The sequence below is a fragment of the Dendrobates tinctorius genome, unplaced genomic scaffold, assembly GCF_039654945.1.
Source record: "Dendrobates tinctorius isolate UK_male_01 unplaced genomic scaffold, ASM3965494v1 ptg000151l, whole genome shotgun sequence".
Lineage (NCBI taxonomy): Eukaryota > Metazoa > Chordata > Amphibia > Anura > Dendrobatidae > Dendrobates > Dendrobates tinctorius.
In genome coordinates this window covers 29,815,585-29,838,733 of record NW_027361818.1, presented here as the reverse complement: position 1 = coordinate 29,838,733, position 23,149 = coordinate 29,815,585, and the positions used below count along the sequence as shown (strand labels likewise).

The 23,149-nt window shown below is 42.0% G+C and overlaps 1 protein-coding gene across 1 annotated transcript in view; it reads left to right on the top strand.

Moving 5' to 3' along the window:
- The window catches only part of LOC141050277 (alpha-2,8-sialyltransferase 8F-like), a 173,447-nt gene extending 153,660 nt beyond the window's left edge, over positions 1 to 19,787 (top strand). Inside the window, exons 5-7 of the mRNA XM_073547164.1 lie at positions 14,416 to 14,525; positions 14,916 to 15,002; positions 18,870 to 19,787. Coding sequence (XP_073403265.1) covers positions 14,416 to 14,525; positions 14,916 to 15,002; positions 18,870 to 19,329 — 657 coding nt within the window. The 3' untranslated portion in view covers positions 19,330 to 19,787. The remainder of the gene's footprint in view (positions 1 to 14,415; positions 14,526 to 14,915; positions 15,003 to 18,869) is intronic.
- The last annotated feature ends 3,362 nt before the right edge of the window (positions 19,788 to 23,149 follow it).

Below are 23,149 nucleotides of genomic sequence, written 5' to 3'. Positions count from 1 at the left end.
AAAATCCAGATGTAACCTACAATCACTGTTCCGTGCTGGAAGATACAGCTCGCTGTAGGACAGCACCATTTTCCAATTGTAGAGCTCCACTCCATTGAGATCTATACCATTTCTGTCTTTTTCCCTTTTGTAATACGTTTTGTATATTTTTATAAACTCTTCCTAATTTTTGGGGATTAAATATATAAAATGTAATAGCTTTGTTCATCTTGCTCTATTAAATGTACCCCTGAAGTCTCGTGAGGCCAAACGCTACCAGAGATGGGGGTCCAATTGGCCTGTGTAAATAACTGGTGGTGGCAGCTAGTTTCTCTTTGGCTGTTGCGGAGCCTGGCAGTGACTGTATCAAAGTATATATATATACTTTAGTACCAGATATTTGACCACTGTCAAACTTTTTGACAGTTAGAGTGATCAATGAGTGGAACAGGCTGCCACGAGAAGTGGTGAGTTCTCCTTCAATGGAAGTCTTCAAACAGAGGCTGGACAGACATCTGACCGGGATGATTTAGCAAATCCTGCTTTGAGCAGGGGGTTGGACCAGATGGCCCAGGAGGTCCCTTCCAACTCTACGATTCTATGATTCTATGATATATATATATATATATATATATATATAAAATATACCTGTGTGCTGGGATGGGATGTATATGTTCTATAAGTTCACTGTGAAGCACATAACTGGCTTAGTAACAAAAGCCAACATGGCTTCATCCATCAATCCTCAGTCAATTGTGTGAAGGTCCTGTCAAATGATGGCAGCGGTTTGCTGTTTGTGACAAATTGGTGGCAGCGGTGTCTGCGTTATCCCCTGGATGTTCCCTGACAAGGAGGATTCCTCTGTACCCAAAGCATGTAATGCCCCTCCAGAAATATAACTGTAAGGGTGGGAGATGCAGTTAAGAGTTTGCTGTTCCTGTAACGTTACCACTGAAAAAAATAGTATAGAAGTTAGGCTGCAACTTCCAATATCACAATAAGGATCCTGTTGGGAGCACTGCCACGACAAACCACAAAGGCAGGGTTAATTCAACAAAAATGGTAGTATGTGAACAGACATGCGAACATAAACCAAACAGCTGTAGGTACGTGCGCCGACCTGGGGTGTGGTCCCTTTGTGCCGCGAAAAGACTGGAGACAGAAACCAATGTACGTTCAACAGGTCTTCTTTATTGGCAGTCCTCCCAACAACCCCAGCAGCACAACAGCATCCGTACACACAGGCCCGAGTACCTTTCACCTCCTTCTCTTCCTCAACTTAACGTCCCTCACAGTTCTTTCACTGTGGCTGCCCTAGGCCTACCATCACAGCGCTTCGTCTGTCTGAGTCCGTCTCTCTGGTACCCCCGGGCTTCCTCTGTCCTGCGACTCTCCTGTCAGGGCCACCCCCATTACTGTTTCTCCTTCCAGTCCTTCCTGGAGTTCTTCCTCTCTCAGTCTCTTACTCCTTCAGTCTCCTTCTCTGCTGAATTCCCCCTCCTGGACTGGCTCCCTTCTGGGACTCTCTCTGTTATGAATGGGAAACCGAGGAGGAAAAAAAGACAACAAGCTAAGTCTCAGAAAACCAGAGAAGTTGGTAGCTATGCAGATTGCAGATCCCTGATCTTACCCGCACAACTAGCAGCAGTCGTGGAGCGTTCCTACGTTGGTCCTAGACGCCTCGTCACAACCGGAGAACTACATAAGCCTAAAGCAGGAAAAGAGGAAAACTGCCCCAGAGCAGACCCCAAAGGAAAGACAGCCCCCACATGTATTTACAGTGAAACAAGATGAAAAAACAAACAAAGGCAGGGAAATAGGCTGAGCAAACGATGCGGCCCGGCTAACTAAAAAGAACAGAAAAGGAAAGACACTGTCTGCAGTCTGCCAAAAAAAACCTACAAAAATATTGTCCAACACTTCTGATAGCAAAATTAACCCTGAAGTCACTAGACTTCTAAACCTATATCAGCACTCTGAAATATTCTGAGACAGAGCAAAAAAGAGGCCAATCTAATAAGGGACAAAAAGCAGATTGGCAAATACTGGTTAATACGAGTGGAATTTCAGCATAGCCCCAGCAGGGGCAGGCTGATTACACAAAAAACTGAATTGACCAACAAGCGCAAGTGTGAACATTAGCAAAAAACAAACTTAACTTGAGAAGACTGGAAGAGAGCTGAAGTCCAGGACCTGAGAAGCAGACTGAATCACCAGCAGCCGGATAGGGCGTCGGCTGTCTTATATTCAGTCTGATACTCCAGAGATCCAATTGTTATCCTCCTCATCAGGTGGCAGATCACTACCACTTAAACTAACCGCACTACATCCTGTCACCACCAGAGGGAGAACGGAAGGGGAACTCTCAACTGGTGGAGCAGAAAATGAGTTCATGACATCTCTCCCCCTATTTTTTCCCCTCCCTGGGAATTCCCCCTCTCGAGTTCCCGTAACTCCTCCCACCATGGCAATGCGGTTTCCTAGCCTTAAGCTGCTATTAAACCCTTTTCTCACAGCTCCTTGCCTCCATCTTGTGGCCAAACCTTAGTACTACTCTGTCTCCTTTTCCTGCTGTTCTTTGTCTCCCCCTAGTGGCCAAAACCCAGTACTTTACCATCTTTCACTGTTTCTAGCTGTCTCCCTACATATATACACCAGTCCACGTCAAGTACATTTACCGTACATCTTGCATTCACCTTCCTGCTGCAGACAGGTCCATAGGTCAGTCCACTTCCTTATACAGCTAAAATACATGTTGTAGAAACATGGACCATCATTCACACACACAAACACCGGAGCATACATGTACAGAAGATAATCACAGATCCTTACACACTCATACACAAATCACACTGTCATATACACAATGGGGAGTAAATAGGGGGTTACGAAGGTTAATCTACACTTGTCGCTAATAACACATTTAGTCTACCTCTTTGAAAGGTTTTAGTAGGCAACACATGTTCCTCAGCAGCTCATTAGCGCCAATAGCCGATCTCAAATTAACCCATGCTCCAGTTTGGCCGCCACATGAAGTAGTTTATCATTACTTTATGCTAATTACACAGGTACTCCAAAATATGTAGCATTGCATTTCAGAAGGTTGCAACATTGAAAGTCACTTGGTGCTTGGGCAGATTGTTCTGTTTCGCAATGTCGGAGGGTGTGCTTTTCCATGTAAGAATGGAGGACAATTTCCTGGCCAGATCTACCATTCTCCTCAATCTGGCATATTGGTGAAAAAAATTGTTGCACTATTAAAGTAAGGCACTGGGACATGTAAGGAGAATGAGTCACTTTGCCCAATCACAAGGCAGCCTAAATATTTTGGACTTTGTCTTTCACAACTATTTGCACCTCAGGCTTGGCAATGTTTTACCTTGGCTTGGCAACATTGCTATCATTCTACGCTGCTACCACATGCTATCCTATCTGACTTGCTCTTAGCAGGACAGCAAGACAATGACGCAAACACTCCTCTAGGCTATGTAAGAGCTATGTGACCAAAAATAAGACCAAAAAATGCTAAGTCAGATGACATGGCCTCCACAATCACCCAACCTCAACCTAATGGGAATGGTTTCGGGTGAATTGGACAGACTGAAGACAAAGCCACCAATTGCTCAACACTTCTGAGAACTCCTTCAAGTCTGTTGGAAGCCATTCTGGGCTGATGAAGCTGATGGGAATTCCAAGGGGGTGTAAAACTGTTACCAAAGTGAAAAGAAGCATGTTTTGAAAAGCATAATGTTAACGGTCAACACACATTCTGGTTTGCCTTGCATTTGTTTCTTTGCTCCATGCTTTAGTTTTCATATATTGCTTTGTGGTTTAGCTTCCTTCAGTCTAAGTCTACAATGTGCACTTTCCAGTGAGAACTAATAAAAACGTTAAATCAACAGGTTACTAGTGATGTACAGACATACCCATTCTTGCGTAACGGGTTTTCACACATGTGGTAGGAACCGTTGCAGTGTGTGTGTTTTTGCTCTTGACAAAACTAAATAGTTCCTTTTCGGGATTTTCCCAAGACATTGTTTCCTTTTGAAATTGTGACACGCAATATGTCATTTATTGTTTGTGTAGCTTGGCATGTAAAATGCGTTATATTGGCTGTACAACAAGGAAAGTAAATAACCGGAGAGCGGAACATCCGACAAGTATAAAAAATAAATATGCGGCTTATTCGGGGCCCACAAAACATTGTATTAACCCCTTAAGCCCCAAGGGTGGTTTGCACGTTAATGACCAGGCCAATTTTTACAATTCTGACCACTGTCCCTTTATGAGGTCATAACTCTGAAACACTTCCATGGATCCCGGTGATTCTGACATTGTTTTCTCGTGACATATTGTACTTCATGCTAGTGGTAAAATTTCATTCAAATAACTTGCGTTTATTTGTGAAAAAAACGGAAATTTGGCGAAAATTTTGAAAATTTTGCAATTTTCCAACTTTGAATTTTTATGCCCTTAAATCACAGAGATACGGCACACAAAAAACTGAATAAGTAACATTTCCCACATGTTTACTTTACATCAGCACAATTTTGGAACCAAAATTCTTTTTTGTTAGGAACTTATAAGGGTTAAAAGTTGACCAGCGATTTCTCATTTTTGCAACACCATTTTATTTTTACGGACCACATCACATTTGAAGCCACTTTGAGGGGTCTATATGATAGAAAATACCCAAAAGTGACACCATTCTAAAAACTGCACCCCTCAAGGTGCTCAAAACCACATTCAAGAAGTTTATTAACCCTTTAGGTGCGTCACAGGAATTTTTTGAATATTTAAAAAAAAAAATGAACATTTAACTTTTTTTCACTAAAAAAATACTTCAGGTTCAATTTTTTTAATTTACCAAGGGTAACAGGAGAAATTGGACTGCAAAAGTTATTGTGCAATTTGTCCTGAGTACCCTGATACCTGATATGTGGGGGGGAACCACTGTTTCGGCGCATGGCAGACCTCAGCAGGGAAAGAGCGCCATTTGACTTTTTCAATGCAAAATTGGCTGGAATTCAGATCGGACGCCATGTCGTGTTTGGAGAGCCCCTGATGTACCTAAACAGTGGAAACCCCCCCAAGTGACCCCATTTTGGAAACTAGACCCCCCCAAGGAACTTATCTAGATATGTGGTGAGAACTTTGAACCCACAAGGGCTTCACAGAAGTTTATAATGTACAGCGGTACAATTAAAAAATCATATTTTTTCCACAAAAAATGATCTTTTCACCCCCAATTTTTAATTTTCCAAGGGTAATAGGTCCCTAAAAGTTATTGTGCAATTTGTCCTGAGTACACTGATACCCCATATGTGGGTGTAAATGACTATTTGGGCGCATGGCAGAGCTCGGAAGGGAAGCAGCGCCATTTGACGTTTTTGGCTGGAATTGAGATCGGACACCATGTCGCGTTTGGAAAGCCCCTGATGTACCAAAACAGTAGAAACCCCCACAAATGACACCATTTTGGAAACTAGACCCCCCAAGGAACTTATCTAGATGTGTGGTGAGAACTTTGAACCCACAAGGGCTTCACAGAAGTTTATAACATACAGCCGTACAATTAAAAAAATCATATTTTTTCCACAAAAATGATCTTTTCACCCTCAATCTTATTTTTCCAAGGGTAACAGGATCGTAAAAGATATTGTGCAATTTGTCCTGAGTAAGCTGATACCCCACATGTGGGGGTAAACCACTATTTGGGCGCATGGCAGAGCTCGGAAGGGAAGCAGCGCCACTTGACGTTTTTGGCTGGAATTGAGATCGGACACCATGTCGCGTTTGGAAAGCCCCTGATGTACCAAAAGAGTGGAAACCCCCCACAAATGACACCATATTGGAAACTAGACCCCCTAAGGAACTTATCTAGATGTGTGGTGAGCACTTTGAACCCCCCAGGGCTTCACAGAAGTTTATAATGCCCGTGCGTGAAAATCCAAAAATCATATTTTTTCCACAAACATGATCTTTTAGTCACCAATTTTTTCATTTTCCCAAGGGTACAAGGAGAAATTGGACCCCAAAAGTTGTTGACCAATTTGTCCTGAGTACGCTGATACCTCATATGTGGGAGAAAACTACTGTATGGGCACACGTCGGGGCTCGGAAGGGAAGTAGTGACGTTTTGGAATGCAGACTTTGATGGAATGGTCTGCGGGTGTCATGTTGCTTTTGGAGAGCCCCTGATGTACCTAAACAGTGGAAACCCCCCACAAGTGACCCCATTTTGGAAACTAGACCCCTAAGGAACTTATCTAGATGTGTGGTGAGCACTTTGAACCCCCCCAGTGCTTCACAGAAGTTTATAACCACCGGGCGTGAAAATAAAAATATCGTATTTTTTCAACAAACATCAACTTTTAGTACCCATTTTTTTATTTTCCCAAGGGTAACAGGATAAATTGGACCCCACAAGTCATTGTCCAATTTGTCCTGAGTACGCTGACACCCCATATGTGGGAGAAAACTACTGTATGGACACACGTCGGGGCTCGGAAGGGAAGTATTGACGTTTTGGAATGCAGACTTTGATGGAATGGTCTGCGGGTGTCATGTTGCCTTTGGAGAGCCTCTAATGTACCTAAACAGTGGAAACCCCCCACAAATGACCCCATTTTGGAAACTAGACCCCCTAAGGAACTTATCTAGATGTGAGGTGAGAACTTTGAACCCCCAAGGGCTACACAGAAGTATATAATGCCCAGGCATGAAAATAAAAAAATCGTATTTTTTCAACAAACATGATCAATTAGTCTCCAATTTTTTTATTTTCCCAAGGGTAACAGGAGAAATTGGACCCCAAGAGTTGTTGTACAATTTGTCCTGAGTACGCTGATACCTCATATGTGGGAGAAAACTACTGTATGGGCACACGTCAGGGCTCGGAAGGGAAGTAGTGACGTTTTGGAATGCAGACTTTGATGGATTGGTCTGCGGGTGTCATGTGCGTTTGGAGAGCCCCTGATGTACCTAAACTATTGAAACTCCCCACAAGTGACCCCATTTTGGAAACTAGACCCCCCACGGAACTTATCTAGATGTGTGGTGAGCACTTTGAACTCCCAAGTGCTTCACAGAAGTTTATAACGCCTGGGCGTGAAAATAAAAAAATCATTTTTTTCCACAAAAATGATATTTTTGCCCCCAATTTTTTATTTTCCTAAGGGTAACAGGAGAAATTGGACCACAAAAGTTGTTTTGCAATTTGTCCTGAGTAGGCTGATACCCTAAATGTGGGGGTAAAACACTGTTTGGGAGCATGGCAGAGCTTGGAATGGAAGGAGCACCATTTGACTTTTTCAACGCAGAATTGGCTGGAATTGAGATCAGACACCATGTTGCATTTGGAGACCACCTGATGTGCCCAAACAGTGGAAACCCCCCAATTATAACTCCAACCCTAACCCCAACACACCCCTAACCCTAATCTGAGCCCTAACCCTAGCCCTAACCCTTACCCTAGCCCTTACCCTAGCCCTAACCCTAACCCTAACCCTAGCCCTAACCCTAGCCCTAACCCTAACCCTAGCCCTAACCCTAACCCTAGCCCTAACCCTAATGGGAAAATGGAAATAAATACTTTTATTATTTTTCCCTAGCTAAGGGGGTGATAACGGGGGGTTTGATTTACTATTTATGGCGGTTTTTATGTTTGGCGGCTGTCGCACGCTAAAAGACGCTTTTTATTGTAAAAATAGTTTTTGCATCACCACATATTGAGAGCTATAATTTTTCCATATTTTGACCCACCGAGTCATGCGAGGTCTTATTCTTTGCGGGATGAGTTGACGTTTTTATTGGTACCATTTTTGGGCACGTGACATTTTTTGATCGCTTTTTATTCCGATTTTTGGGACGCAGAATGAACAAAAACCAGCGTTTCATGAATTTCTTTTGGGGGGTGCGTTTACACCGTTCCGCGTGCGGTAAAATTGATAAAGCGGTTTTATTCTTCGGGTCAGTACGGTTACAGCGATACCTCATTTAGGTTGTTTTTTTATGTTTTGTCGGTTTTTTGCAGTGAAAACAATTTTATATAAAAAATAATTATTTTTGCATCGCTTTATTCTGCGAGCTATAACTTTTTTATTTTTTTGCGGATGATGCTGTGTGGTGGCTCGTTTTTTGCGGGACAAGATGACGTTTTCAGCGGTACCATGGATATTTATATGCATCTTTTTGATCGCGCGTTATTACACTTTTTGTTCGGTGGTATGATAATAAATCATCATTTTTTGCTTCGTTTTTTATTTTTATTTTTTAAGGGGTTCGCTAAAGGGGTTAACTAATGGGACAGTTTTATAGGGCGGGTCGCTACGGACGCGGCGATACCAAATATGTGTACTTTTATTGTTTTTTTTATTTTCAAAAAATGAATTTATTGGGGAATATTTTTTTTTTTTACTAATTTATTTAGCGATTTTTTAAAATTATTTTTACACTTTTTTTTTTTTTTTACTTTATTACATAGTCCCAGGTGGGACATCACTGTCATGTGACAGATCGCTGATCTGTCACATCACAGATCACTGTGACAGATCAGCAATCTGTCACAGACAGTTCTGCAGACTTCCTCATGCCTGCGCTTTGCAGGCAGTGAGGAAGTCAGCTCCCTACAGGCCCCCGAAGGCCCCCGTCGCCATCTTGGATCCGGGGGCCTGTAGGGAAAGAGCCCCCCACAGCAGCGCTGCACATTGCGCTGCCGTGGGGGGCTCAGGGAAGCACGGAGGGAGCCCCCTCCCTGCCGATGCTTCCCTTTAACTCCCGGTACACCGCGATCGTGTTTGATCGCGGTGTACAAGGGGTTAACATTGTGCCAGGTGTCAGCTGTGATAATCAGCTGACACCTGGCCGCGATCAGCGGCGCTCACCACGTGGGCGCCGCTGATCGCATTAGACGTACTATCCCGTCCTTGGGAATTAAGTCCCAGGGCACATGGACGGGATAGTACGTCTAATGGCAGAAAGGGGTTAATATTCACCGTGGAGATGTTACTCATTTTTTATTTTATGCATTTGAGAAAATTTTCAATCCTATACATGGGTGGATCAAGGAAATGCTGTAGATATAGTATATCTTGACTTCAGCAAAGCATTTGACAAAGTCTCTCATACAATCCTTATTGAAAAAATGACTAAGTATGGAATGGACAAGGCAACTGTTAGGTGGATTCATAACTGGCTTAGTGATCGGACCCAAAGAGTGGTCGTAAATGGCTGCACATCCAGTTGGAAGAATGTCTCAAGTGGGGTACCACAGGGCTCTGTCCTGGGCCCTGTATTGTTCAACATCTTTATCAACGATTTAGATGAAGGAATTGAGGGTAAACTGATTAAATTTGCTGATGACACAAAGCTAGGAGGGATAGCTAATACTAGAGAAGAGAGAGAGAGGATTCAAAAAGATTTAAAAAAACTGGAGAAGTGGGCAGCAACTAACAGAATGGTTTTTAACAGGGAGAAATGCAAAGTACTACATCTGGGCAATAAAAATGAAAAAAGCATATATAGAATGGGAGGAATAGGGCTAAGTGACAGCACATGTGAAAAAGACTTGGGTATACTAATAGATCACAGACTGAATATGAGTCAACAGTGTGATGCAGCAGCAAAAAAGGCAAATGCAATTCTAGGATGTATTAACAGAAGCATACAGTCTAGATCACGTGAAGTCATTATTTCCCTCTACTCCTCTTTGGTCAGACCTCATCTGGAATATTGTGTCCAGTTTTGGGCACCACATTTTAAAAAAGACATCAACAAACTGGAGCAAGTTCAGAAAAGAGCGACCAGAATGGTGACCGGTCTGCAAACCCTGTCTTATGAGGAAAGGTTGCAGGATTTGGGAATGTTTAGTTTGCAAAAGAGAAGACTGAGAGGAGACTTAATAGCTGTCTACAAATATCTAAAGGGCTGTCACTTTGTAGAAGGATCAACTTTATTCTCATTTGCACAAGGAAAGACTAGAAGCAATGGGATGAAACTGAATGGGAAGAGACACAGATTAGATATTAGAAAAAACTTTTTGACAGTTAGAGTGATCAATGAGTGGAACAGGCTGCCACGAGAAGTGGTGAGTTCTCCTTCAATGGAAGTCTTCAAACAGAGGCTGGACAGACATCTGACTGGGATGATTTAGCGAATCCTGCTTTGAGCAGGGGGTTGGACCAGATGGCCCAGGAGGTCCCTTCCAACTCTACGATTCTATGATTCTATGATTCTATGGTGGGAATGAGGAAAAGTTATTGACTTCACGGGAGGCATATTGGATCCTAAAATTAGATGCTAAATTTCAAAAAGGAATGGATTCAAGAAATGATCTTTATATATATGTTTAACAGGGTCTTGACTGTCATGTTTTCATATGTCTTATGCATAATTAATTAATTATTGAGTAAGGGTGCGTTTCGGCACCTGAAACGCGTCAGGCTCTCATGTTTTAATCATGGCATAATTGCCACAATAAAAGTTTTTTTACTTTTAATTTTTGGTGTGCCATTTTCCTCCTATTGACTGCTGTGCTGTACCTTCCAGCAAAATGTGCACCAATCTGTTTTCTAATTTAGCTCGACCTATCTGGTTTCAATTTTAGATCACGCTGAAGCTCCCACACCCCTCTCTCCTGCACTTAGTGAAAATTAGTATCAGCTGGTTCAAATGATAGCCTATAAAAAGGTGCCTTATTACCAAGATGCCACAAAAGAAACACCTCATGATGGGTAAGATCAGTGAGCTGTCTCAAGACCCCCACAACCTTATTGTTGCAAAACATTCTGATGGCATTGGTTTCAGAAGAATTTTTAAACTACTAAATGTCCAGGAAGCACTGTTGGGGTCATAACCCAGAAGTGGAATGAACATCATTTCACCTTAAACTGACCACTACCAAGTGCTTCCTGCAAGACTTTAGACAGAAGAGTGAAAAGAATTACCAGAAGAGTTGTCCAAGAGCCGAGGACCACCTGTGGAGAGCTACAGAAAAACTTGGAATCAGCAGGTTCAATTGTTTTACTCACCCTCCGTGACCTGTATACATGCTCCCCACACAAGACTCCAATGCTGAACATGCTCAACATGCTCTAGTGCATTAAAACTTTACACCACAGCATGTAGGCAAGCCTGTGAAATCCTAGGGGAATATATTGTAGTCTGGTCAAATGAGGCCAAAATTGAACTCTTTGGAGGCCAAAAGGCACTGCATATCTCCCTAAAAACACCATACCAATTGTGAAGTTTGAAGGTGGTGATGGTTTGAATCATGGTGTTGGGGCTGTTTTTCACCATAAGGCACTGGCAAAATTCAAGTAATTGAAGGAAGGCATTCTTTACAAAAATCTGCTGCCATCTGCAAGGATGATGAATATGAAATGAGGGTGGACATTTCAGCAACACAATGATCTAAAACACACAGACAAGGAAACTCTCAGAGAAAGAAAATGAAGCTGCTTAATTGGCCAAGCTGATCACCGGAACTGAATCCAATAGAAAATGTACGGAAGGACCTAATAATAATAATAATAATAATAATTTTTATTTATATTTCGCCAACATATTCCACAGCACTTTACAATTAAGCGGGGACATGTGTAGACAATAAATTCAATACGAGTTAAGACAATTCAAACAGTGACATTAATAATAATAATACATTTTATTTCTATAGCGCCGACATATTCCGCAGCACTTTACATTTCGGAGGGGATTTGTACAGACAATAGACATTACAGCATAACAATAATCACATACAGTAGATTATAACAAATACCAAGAGGAGTGAGGGCCCTGCTCGCAAGCTTACAGTCTATGAGGAAAAAGGGAGACACGAAAGGTGGGTGGTAACAGTTGCCCTGATTGTATGGACCAGCCATAATGTTAAGTGTGTAACAGTACAGACACAGAGGGCTAATGGATGCATAAAGCATGTGGGGACATGATGCTGGGAACCTGGTTATGGTAAAACTTTTGGCTGTGCCACACAGGGATAGATTAGGTTAATGTGTTGAGGCGGTAGGCCAGTCTGAATAAATGCGTTTTCAGGGCACGCTTAAAATTGTGGGGATTGGGGACTAATCGTATTGACCTGGGAAGTGCATTCCAAAGAATTGGCGCAGCACGTGTATAGTCTTGGAGATGGGAATGGGAGGTTCTGATTATTGAGGATGCTAACCTCAGGTCATAAGCAGAACGGAGGGCGCGGGTAGGGTGGTATACTGAAACAAGGGAGGAGATGTAGGGTGGTGCTGAGCTATGGAGGGCTTTGTGGGTGAGGGTAATAAGTTTATACTGAATTCTGGAGTGGATGGGTAGCCAGTGTAATGACTGGCACAAGGTAGAGGCATCGATGTAACGATTGGTGAGGAATATGATCCTGGCTGCAGCATTCAGGACAGACTGGAGAGGGGAGAGTTTGGTAAGAGGGAGACCGATTAGAAGAGAGTTACAATAGTCAAGACGAGAATGAATAAGAGAAACAGTAAGAGTTTTTGCAGAGTCAAAAGTAAGAAAAGGTCGAATTCTAGAAATGTTTTTGAGGTGCAGATGACAAGAGCGAACCAGGAGTGAGGTCCCTGCTCGCAAGCTTACAATCTACAAGGAAATGGGGGGGGGGACACAGTAGGTGAAAAGTACTTGTTATTTCAGGTCTGGCAATTATAAGAAATAGGGATTTTCATATAAAGTTGCATGATCCGGTCATCAGCCCGTGTGTTTAAGTGCAATAGACAAGTATCAAGTGCAGTTATCGTGTGCATGGAGGGTGGTGACAGATGAATAGTAGGGTGCAGATTCAGAATAATATTTGGAAGGAGGGAACAGGGCAAAGTTAGTTTACTGAGTAGCTGATGTGGTAGGCTAGTTTGAAGAGATGGGTTTTCAAAGCGCGCTTGAATAGGTCGGGGCTAGGTGTCAGTCTGATTGTCTGGGGAAGTGCATTCCAGAGAGCTGGCGCAGCACGAGAGAAATCTTGGAGACAGAGGTGCGAGGTTTGGATTACGGGGGATGTTAGTCTTGGGTCATTTGTAGAACGGAGGGCACGTGTAGGGCGATAGACAGAGATGAGAGAGGAGATATAAGGCGGTGCAGAACTGTGGAGAGCTTTGTGGGTGAGAGAGATGAGTTTATACTGGACCCTGTAACGAATAGGTAGCCAGTGTAATGACTGGCACAAGATGGAGGCATCGGTGAAGTGGCTGGACAGAAATATGACCCTGGCTGCAGCATTCAAGATGGATTGGAGAGGAGAAAGTTCTGTCCAGCCGCTCAGAGTTCAAAGGAGCCACAAAGGCTTAATGATGTGAAGAGTGTTTATGTGGAAGAATGGGCCCAAATCACAACTGAGCAATGCCTGCGACTAGTTTCTCCACACAGGAGGTGTCTTGAAGCTTCATCACCAACAAAGGCTTTTGTACAAAGTATTAATTACATTTCAGTAATGTGTTCAATGCATTTTCCCTGCATCATTTCTCATTATTACATATAATTTATGGACATCTCTGGTGATTTATTTATCTGTGTGGCTTGGAAGGATTGTTACCGACATCTGGTGAGAAATTCATGTCAATAGCACCTTTACAAATAGATTTACTTAGAAAATGTGTGACGTGTTCAATACTTATTTCCCTCACTTTATACACATGTAATTTACACTTCCAGTACATACACTAAATTCATACCCCTACATGCATATAAACAGTACATATCGTACATGTACACACATACAGACAGACATATACTTACCATTACATTTGTGTGTATGTTTTCCTGTATTTTGCTTGTTTTTACCTGTCAGATGATTAATAACTCATTTCAACATCAACTGACTTTTTTTTCTCTCCCTCTCTCTTTTTCTCTTTGTTGGCACCTCGGCTGCCTTTCGCCTTCTTTTTTTCATCCCTTCTTTTCCTTCCTATTTTTCCTTCTCTGTCTCTCTCCTCTTCTCTCTTTTACTTTTCCTTTCCATCTTTCTTGCTTTCTCCATTCCCAATCTTTTTTGTTCCTCTCTTCCTTTCCATCACTTTATCATCCCCAATATTTTTCTCATTCTTACATTCTCCCTGTCCTCCTTCCTTTCTTCCAACCCCTCTTGCCTCTTTTTCTACCTTACTTATATCTTTTTGTATCACTTTCTCAAATTTTTCTATCTTTTGCCTTCTCTTGTGCCTTTTATATCTCGTCTTTTTATATATCGCTAATTTTCTCCCATCTCTCACTCTCTTGTTTCTTTGTTCATCTCTTTGTTCTACTTCTTTCTCTTTCATTGCTCTCGCTTTCTTCTACCTTCTTTTCTTTCTTGCCTTTTCACCTCTCCATCTCTCTCACTTCTTTTACTTTTTCTTTTTTTCTATCTATTACCTTATACTTTCTCCTCTTGTTTATCTATCCCTCTTTTTTTTCCTACTCCTTTCTTTTAAATTTTCCTGACAGGCATCTCCACTTACTAAACCCATCAGAAGTTGTGCGGTGGTCGGTAATGGTGGCATCTTGAGGAGCAGCTCCTGTGGCGTTAACATTGACCAAGCAGATTTTGTTTTTCGGTAAGAATGAAGTGAAAATAATATCCGAGAACATCGTGCTGAAAAGTACCAGATGCTCCACTGGTAACTCAGTTCACAAATACACATCCAAAAAATGTTACTTTTATGTTTATTAGTCAGACAGGCAAGACCTAAAGCACATAGAACATCATCAACTAATGCTATTAGCCACAAGTGCGGTAATAACACCTTTGCATTGGTGGAAGAACACATCTCTATCCCTACTCTGGACTTTCTCTTTTTGGCATTTTACCAATTATATTGACTGAAGGATAGTGAACTGTTGAACATGACTCAATGACCTTATACATTAATATCTGACTATCATCTGCCAACCTAAATCAAGAAGGCCCACTTTAGAGTTTTGTTTCCTTCACATTTATTTTTCAGGCTGAATTTTCCTCCACTGAATTGGACAAAGGATGTCGGGACCAAGACGAACCTTGTCACTGCAAACCCAAGCATCCTAATAGATAAGTAAGTCATGGAATGAGTGGACAAATCTAAGATCTTATCCATAAAAGTGTCTCTTAAAAAGATATTTACAGCTTGTAAAGTACAGTAATTGTTCTACAACATTCTAGACCATTATGATCATTGGGATGTAATTTCAGGAAAACCACCCTAACCTGGTAGTGAAGGTTGTAGCTAAGTCATAGTTCCATAGCAAGTTTTTAAGGTTGAAATTTGACATCGGTCCATCAAGTTCTAATGTTTTGATCCAGCGGAAGAAATAAACACTTGAGACAGACACTAAATACCTCGTATCAGGGAAAAATTGCTTTCCAACTCATTAATTATTGTCTCATCACAGAATCTAGTGCTCATAACTAGAGATGAGCGAATATTTGAATATTCAGTTCGGCTCACGATCAACAAAATTTGCAACATTCACCAATTTAATCACCGAATACAGCCGAACATACACAGCACAAAAGCCAGTGTTTCCCACGCTGTGTGACAGCGTGGGAAACACCGGTGTAGAGACTCTGAACGAGGGCGAATTCATCCCCGCCGGTCAGAGAGCCACAGTTCCCACGCTGTCAAAAGACAACGTGAGGCTCAGCTGTGATCGGAGGTATAAAGTTCACCTCCAGTCACTGCTGTCAGATGATGAGACTACAGCTCCCATCAGCTGACACCTGCTGCTCCTATTAACAGTGAGAGCAGGAGCGGCGGATGGGAGTATTCAGCCGCTCCTGCGCTGTAAATAAATAATTAAAAAAAACCCTGTGTGGGTTCCCCTATATTTTTGAAAACTATCCGGGAAAAACTCACAGCTGGGGGCTGTAACCCTCAGCTGTCAGCTTCAGCAAGACTGGTTATCAAGAATAGAGGGGTCCCCACACCATATTTTTTTATTTATTTAAGTAAGTAATTTTTAAAAAAATGGCATGAGGTCTCCCCATTTTTGACAACCAGCCTTGCTAAAGCAGACAGCTGGGGCTGATATTCTCAGGCTGGTAAGAGGCCATGGATATTGCCCCCCCAGTCTAAAAATCACAGCCCACAGCCTCTCAGAAAAGGCACATCTATTAGATGCGCCAATTCTGGTTCTTTGCCCGGCTCTTTTTGTGTGGCCCCTTCATAGTCCGGATCATTTGAGTTCCCAGAGGTCTAACCTCCACCAATCATAAAGCAATAGAATAAGAATACCCATTCAAGATAAAAGTGGTCAAAGTATCTGACTAAGAGACAATCATAGAAGACCCCCATGAAAACTGCTGGCATTATTTTGCCTGTTTGTCCTTTTCATATGCTACAGAACCTTATAAATTATAGCAGTCACACTTATGGCAAACCGTTCACAGATGTGCTTTTTGCCCTGTATTTGTACAGTGATAGATCGGCTCACTCGGCTGCACACAGTGGTAGTCACAGGAATACTGCGTCTTTAAGGATGCACTTCTTTTATTAGTTACAGCATAAACCAAGTTTTAAGCACAAAATAAACACGGCCCTATTGGCAGAACAGCAAAACAAAATGGTAGAACTGCATGCAGTCCTTGTATCAGTGGGGGTCAGCCCACACAGGGTTAGCAATGTCCTTTAACAGGCACCACATGCACAAACACTTTCCTGGATTCTTTCTCTCCAGGCACTCAGCAACCCAGACTACAAGTGGAGTTCAACCGTTTAAACCCAGACCTTGTGGCGCCTCTCCCATGTGACTGATCACATGACTGTGACATCACATGGGTCCTATCAGCACATGGCAGTGCAGGCTCTGAAGGTGGAGATTAGGTGGACATTCTCCCACCCGCTCTATCAATGTCCACATAAAACCAGCCCATTTATGCAACTTTAGCTGAAGCCTCACAACACTTTAGAGTGCTGGAGAAAAAAACTGTGGCTTTATATCACTGACACCATTAAGCAAAGTGACACATATCTGCCCTCCAGTACTATACCAGGGACTCCGTCACAGTAAATATGTATAATCTGGGACTTGCAGTAAGCAGTTGGTTAACAGCAGAAATGTATACATTCAGGTTATTTGCAGAAGGCAAATGGTTAAAAGCAAAGATGTACACAACAGGAACTAGATTGTAGAAAGTCAGGAGTGAATAACACCCGATGGCAAAGAGGAAATTATGTCTGGTGAATTGTCACAGCAGGACTTGAATGGAGAGACAAATATAATCTGATATCTTGCTTATAAAGAGTAAGATGTGAATAATACCTGACAGTGGAGAAGGTAGAGCATGCTGCTTATTACATCAGTACTTGACTACAATTGTAACAGGTATACGCAAGAAAGTAGATGACTCAGCAGAAAACATTGACATTCAATATTTAAAAATATTTAGTCACACTCATCCCCAATGGTCCCACGTCACTTGCATTTCATTGCTTGTCCGTCCCCAACTGGACTCTGCTTAAGTGACAATGTTCTTCCATAAAAATGTCTGACTGAGCCTGACAACCACTTAAACAAAGGCAGAGCCCCTATCCCACCAAAAGCTATCATTATATTCTCCAGTATGGTCTTTCGGAATCTAAAATTTGTTGGCTTGTCATTAATGTCTGCTCGCTGAGCGTGTGTGAACAGACAGATGCTCCAGTTCTTGTTATGTGAATATGAAAATAACTGCGTAAAGAAATAGAGGAATATTGCTATATCCCCATATACTTACTAGGGCTGATAAAGTCTGTATTCCAAGCCCTGCGTGCCAAGGAAGCGCCATCAAGACTCTTTCACATAATCAAGAATTCTAGATACTGGCTTAGCTTAGCCTCATATCTGCGAAAAAACATATAAAATTAAACATATGTCTTGGGATAGCCACACTTTTCACACTGTACGGACAGCGTGATGGTGCGGGAACCACATCGGCTTTTTGTCTGATGACGTTTCCTTCTCATTCCCATGTAGTGTTGAGTAAGACTAGTAAGATTTCCTTACTCCCATACATGGAACCTGTTACATTTTTTGTTGCTTTGATGCTCATTTTGATGACTCATTAACGCAACTTCTGGTCATATATACAGGGAATACAATAAAGATGAGCAAATCTGTTTTTCAAAAATTTAAATTCACATGAATCTGGATACTTTGCAGTTCACTTTCAACCGATGTCGCTATGTAACTATTGGTACACGTAACATTGTGGGTTATAGGTAAATTAGTGACAAAATGCACAATTGGTGGAGAAAGGTTGAAACTGATGGACCGAGTTCCTTTTTTAACTTAACTATGTAACTTTGCAGTCATCATATTATTAATTTGTACAGGATGTGGAAATGGGTGGAAAAAAATTAATAGTTCCACGCTTCACTTGTTCCTCCACTCCTACTCTCTGTCTGACTTCCTGTGTAGAACCCTCCGGCCTCTTCTCTACACTTCCATGGCATGTGATGTTACCTTCATCCATCTTCACACTTTCCTGGGACTTTAGGCCTCTGACATCATAATGTGTTGACCAAGGCCTAATTAGCCCCGCAAACAATTGTGATGACTCGCTTTATGTCTTCAGCCCTTATAAGCCCTGGAAAAGAGTAAAGATGAATGAAAAGAATATTGTATGCCATGGAGAAGAAGAGAAGAAACTTGAAAGAGCAGCACGAAGGACCACATGGGGAGCTGTCATGGAAAAATTGTTGAGTATAATTTTGTTGTTGACATTAACATTTATTAGGCTCTGGGGTCTGGAGAAATCCAAATCACGAAGGACCACATGGGGAAATCCACAGTAATAAGACACTTTTGATTGGAGTTAAATATATTTGATGGAAATGGGACAAATTTGAGTGAACTGTTGAGTTTAAATTTCTCTTCTCGTTAGTAAACAATCACACTATGTCATTTTTGACTAATTCTAAAAAAAAATTCTCCTTCAATAGGTATAGCAGCCTCAGGGAGCAGAGGAAACCCTTCATCAACATGGTAAAGGCTTACGGCTCCGCATTTATTATCTTGCCGGCCTTCTCATTCTCAATGAATACTGAAGTCTCTCTCCGCACTCTCTATACCTTGGAAGACTTTGACATGAATAACCGGGTGGTTTTCTTTAATCCTCATTATCTACAAAACCTTACATCTTACTGGAAAGACATTGGGCTTAAGTTCCGGCGTATGTCCTCAGGTCTCATGATGGCCAGTGCAGCCTTCGAGGTTTGTGAGAAGGTAACACTCTATGGTTTCTGGCCATTTTCTGAAGATTTTGAAGGGACTCCGATTCCTCACCACTACTATGATAACAAACTTCCTAAACCCGGCTTCCACTCTATGTCCGATGAGTTTTATCACTACTTGCTCATGCACAGTCAAGGAGCTCTGAAACTCCAACTAGGGCAATGTTGAGGAGCACCGCAAGCAATGTAATTGGTGCGGGTAATATTTATGAAGTTTTACGGGGACATGGAAATTTTATTTTTTTAATCTATAGAAGAAGACCAAGAAAATACAAACAATAAAGAAAGAAGTAAAGGATCATAAAGCTATCAAGCACAGAAAGTGGAACCAGAGTTGGGGACAATGGTAGTAATTTAACATGGGGGTACAGTCACCCTCGAGTCAACTGCATACTTTCATAAGGAGCCAGACCGGTCGGATCTTTCAGAAAAAGAGAAGCCCTTTCTCATAGCCATTGTGATTTTGTGCCATTTTTGACCATTCAGGTGGCTGATGACCAAAAATACTATTCAGTGCGGTGAAGTCAATTAATAGAATTTTAGTAATATTTATTTTAATAATATTTATGTTTTTTTTGTTTTTTGTCTCTGATTTTATCCATTACTTGCACTATTAGATATGTACAGTAATAAAAAACAATGCAACAAAAATTGTTTCATCAATGGGAAAAATTGCATAAGTGGATTGTTATATAATATTTTTAGCTGTATATCACAGCTATTGAGGATAAAAATACAGGGAGCTATTCATTAAGGTGCTGAAACCAAAAATCCGGAGTAAACACCTGAATAAGTAGCAACATTTTTGCGCAGCTAGTCAGTTGCAAAAAAAAATTGAGTGTATTTTGGCATTTACACACCAATTCCATCCAGGTGCTTGATGTAGCATGTGTGGGTCATGGGTGGGACGGACGTGGTGACAAGAGATGAGCGAATATTTCAGTGTTCGGTTCGAATTGTGATCGCCGAATTTGCAATATTTGCAGATTAATTCGATGAATATTCACCAAACATTACCGAATGTCATTACAGTCAATGGGAGGCAAAAACAAACACATGCACAACACCTTATAATGGCCCCAAAGGCTTCCAAAACACATCAAATGAGGGACAGACACCATGAAAGTGGCCTCAATTCACCCACAGTACAGACTGCAGCATGGAACAGCAGCAATCAGCCAGGCATGAGGTATCTGGGCCTGGGACAGCATTTACAGCTTTAAATTGAATGTCACAGCATGATGAGGTGGGTAAGGGATTGGTGTAGGCCTCCTATGCTGGGAGCCCTGATTCCACATGCAACATCTCTACCTGATTTCATACTCAGCCACTCATATGGCACAAATAGCATATAAATTTCGTACACTACTATTGTCAGAAAAATCTAAGGATGGTAACATGAGTAGTTGACTCCAAGGAGGTGGAGGCCTGACAGTCTTGGAGGCCTACTGCTACAGGCAACACGCATGAAGGAGACTCAACCAGGAGTCTATACATTTACAAAAATTAGTAGCAGACATCAACAAAGTGGCATCAATTGCAAAAGAGTAGAACTAGCATAGCGGGACCAACTACTCTTCCACTACAACCAACCAGCAGATGGAGACTGTAATAGACAAGGTGGTGGAATCACTGTTCCGTATCCCTCTGAAAGCCTAGAGGGGTGTAACTAGGTGTCCTACCAAATCCCAATTCGGACAAGAGGTAGAAGGCAAAAACTGTGACACAAGGAGGGACAAGGAGGTGGCACCAGGTGCTACTCCGTGGCTGACCTACAGAAGGTGGCAGCTGACCCTAGCGGGTAAGATGCAACGGCGCAAATTAGGGATGAAGAATGCAGACATGCACTGTAGTGACTCCAGAACCACGAGTGCAGGATCAGAAAAGCACTGGCAGGTGCAATCTGGACTAGTTGATGAACAGAAAAGCTCAGACAGGTACGAGCAGACAGGCACAGACAGGTAAGAGCAGATGGGTACAGGATAGACAAGCAGAAAGACGGACCTAGGGAATCTGACAACAAGCAAGCATGCAAGGCAAACTATCAGCGCAGTTCAGGCATCTCTATATCGGCAGAGAAGCTTTAAATAGAAGGTGTCACCCATCTAAGGTGTCAACCTGGGAATACCTTAGGTTGATGAGGGCGGTCCCTTTAAGAGGGAGGGCTCATGCGCACATGCCTTAAGCATAGTGCCCGGTCTCACAACTGAACTTTGGTTGATAACGACACATAGGAGGCGAGATGAGTAGGTGGTGTATGAGTGGGAGGCACTGAATGTCCTGTCTGTTAGGTACGAGAAAATACAACAAAATGCCAAGTCTGTAATGTCAACAGATCAGAAAGTCTGTAGTAATAGGGAATGGTCCACTGTGTCAAAGGCAAATGCCAGGTCCAGGAGGAGGACAAACTCTCGTCAGTTTCATTTGGCGGTTAGTAGGTGATTGGTAATTTTAGTCAGGGCAGTTTCAGTAAAATGGTGCGGTCTGAAGCCAGATTGTAAGCGGTCAAAGAAGAAGCAAGAGGAGAGGTGGGAGGACAGTTCAAAATGGACGTGTTGTTCGTGTAGTTTGGAGGTACAGAGGAGAAAAGATATAGGGCGATAGATAAACACAGATGGGTCAAGGGTGGGCTTTTTGAGGATGGGTGTGATTGAGGTATATTTCAATCAAGAGGGAAGACACCAGTTGTTAGTGACAGGTTGAAGAGGTGGTTTAGGTTTGTGATAAAGACTGTGGTAAAGTTTGGAATGAGGTGGGAAGTTATTGTGTCAGGTTCACAGGTGGTGAGGCAAAGTCTTTAGCTGAGATGAGAGGAGAGAGAGGGGAGCTGGTGGACGCAGAAGATTATTAAAAGTACCGAATAGTTGTTTAGGGTTGTGAGACAAGTATGACATGAGGGATGAGAAGTCAGTTTGCTTTCCTGCAATGAGCTATTGTGCAGCATTTTTACAACTTCTGTTACAGGACGGGCTACTCCACTCCCTTTCTTTGGCAGCCATACAATGGTACACTTTGTAGATGAGGGCCAGAAAGAACATGTGCTACAGTAGATGGAAAGAGCTGCATAAAATGGACTCTGCTCCTATCCCTCCACCTTAACAGCACGCACAGAACAGTCCTCAGTGGTGGTACCCCAATTATCCTTTTTTTATCCACATCACAACTCTCCAACCACCCAACTGACTGTTGGCAATCACAGATGGCTGAGTCTGCATATCTCTTAACACATTGTATGCCATGGGAAGTGTACTCTAAAGATTCACAGTATGAAGGGGAGGAAATCATCAGCACCAATGGCCACATTTTTCTCAGCTGTATCGATGGCTGGACAAAGTTGGGTCTAAGCATAATCCAAACCCTCGTCAGCAGACGTTAACCCCGTTGAGTGAAGATGATGCATTCGTGAAGAGACTCAGATAATTGAGGCGCCCGCAGACTGTACTGAGCTGCCAAGGCAGTAAAAGGAGAAGGGTGACTTTATAAGGGCGAGGAGTGGGAGACCAGAGAGGATGACGATGAGTTAGTAGATCACATTTGGTGTAAACCCATAGGCATGCAGCAGAGTAGCTCATAAACAAAAAGGAGAAAAAAATGAGTTTAAAATTCAAATGCATGAAAAAAGTATATACTTTATTAAATTATTTAATATAATGATAAATAGTGAGGTAAGTGTGGAAACAAAGGCTCAGGGGAACAAAAAGGGACGCAATTCAGTCGGAGCAGATATATATTATAACAAATGGCTAATATCAGCAAAAATTAGATGATTAACATCAGAAAAATACATGCACCAAACAGTAAATACTTATGCTGCTAGTATGGCACAATTGATGATACATATGAAAAGAGTGTGATAAATGTATAAAAAATGTATTAAAAATTTATAAGAAATGGACTTACATAAAAAGACAATAGGTGCAAAATGTGCAATGAATGCAAAATGTGACAAAAGAGGCAATCTGAGGAATAATAAAGTGTATTAAAGTGCT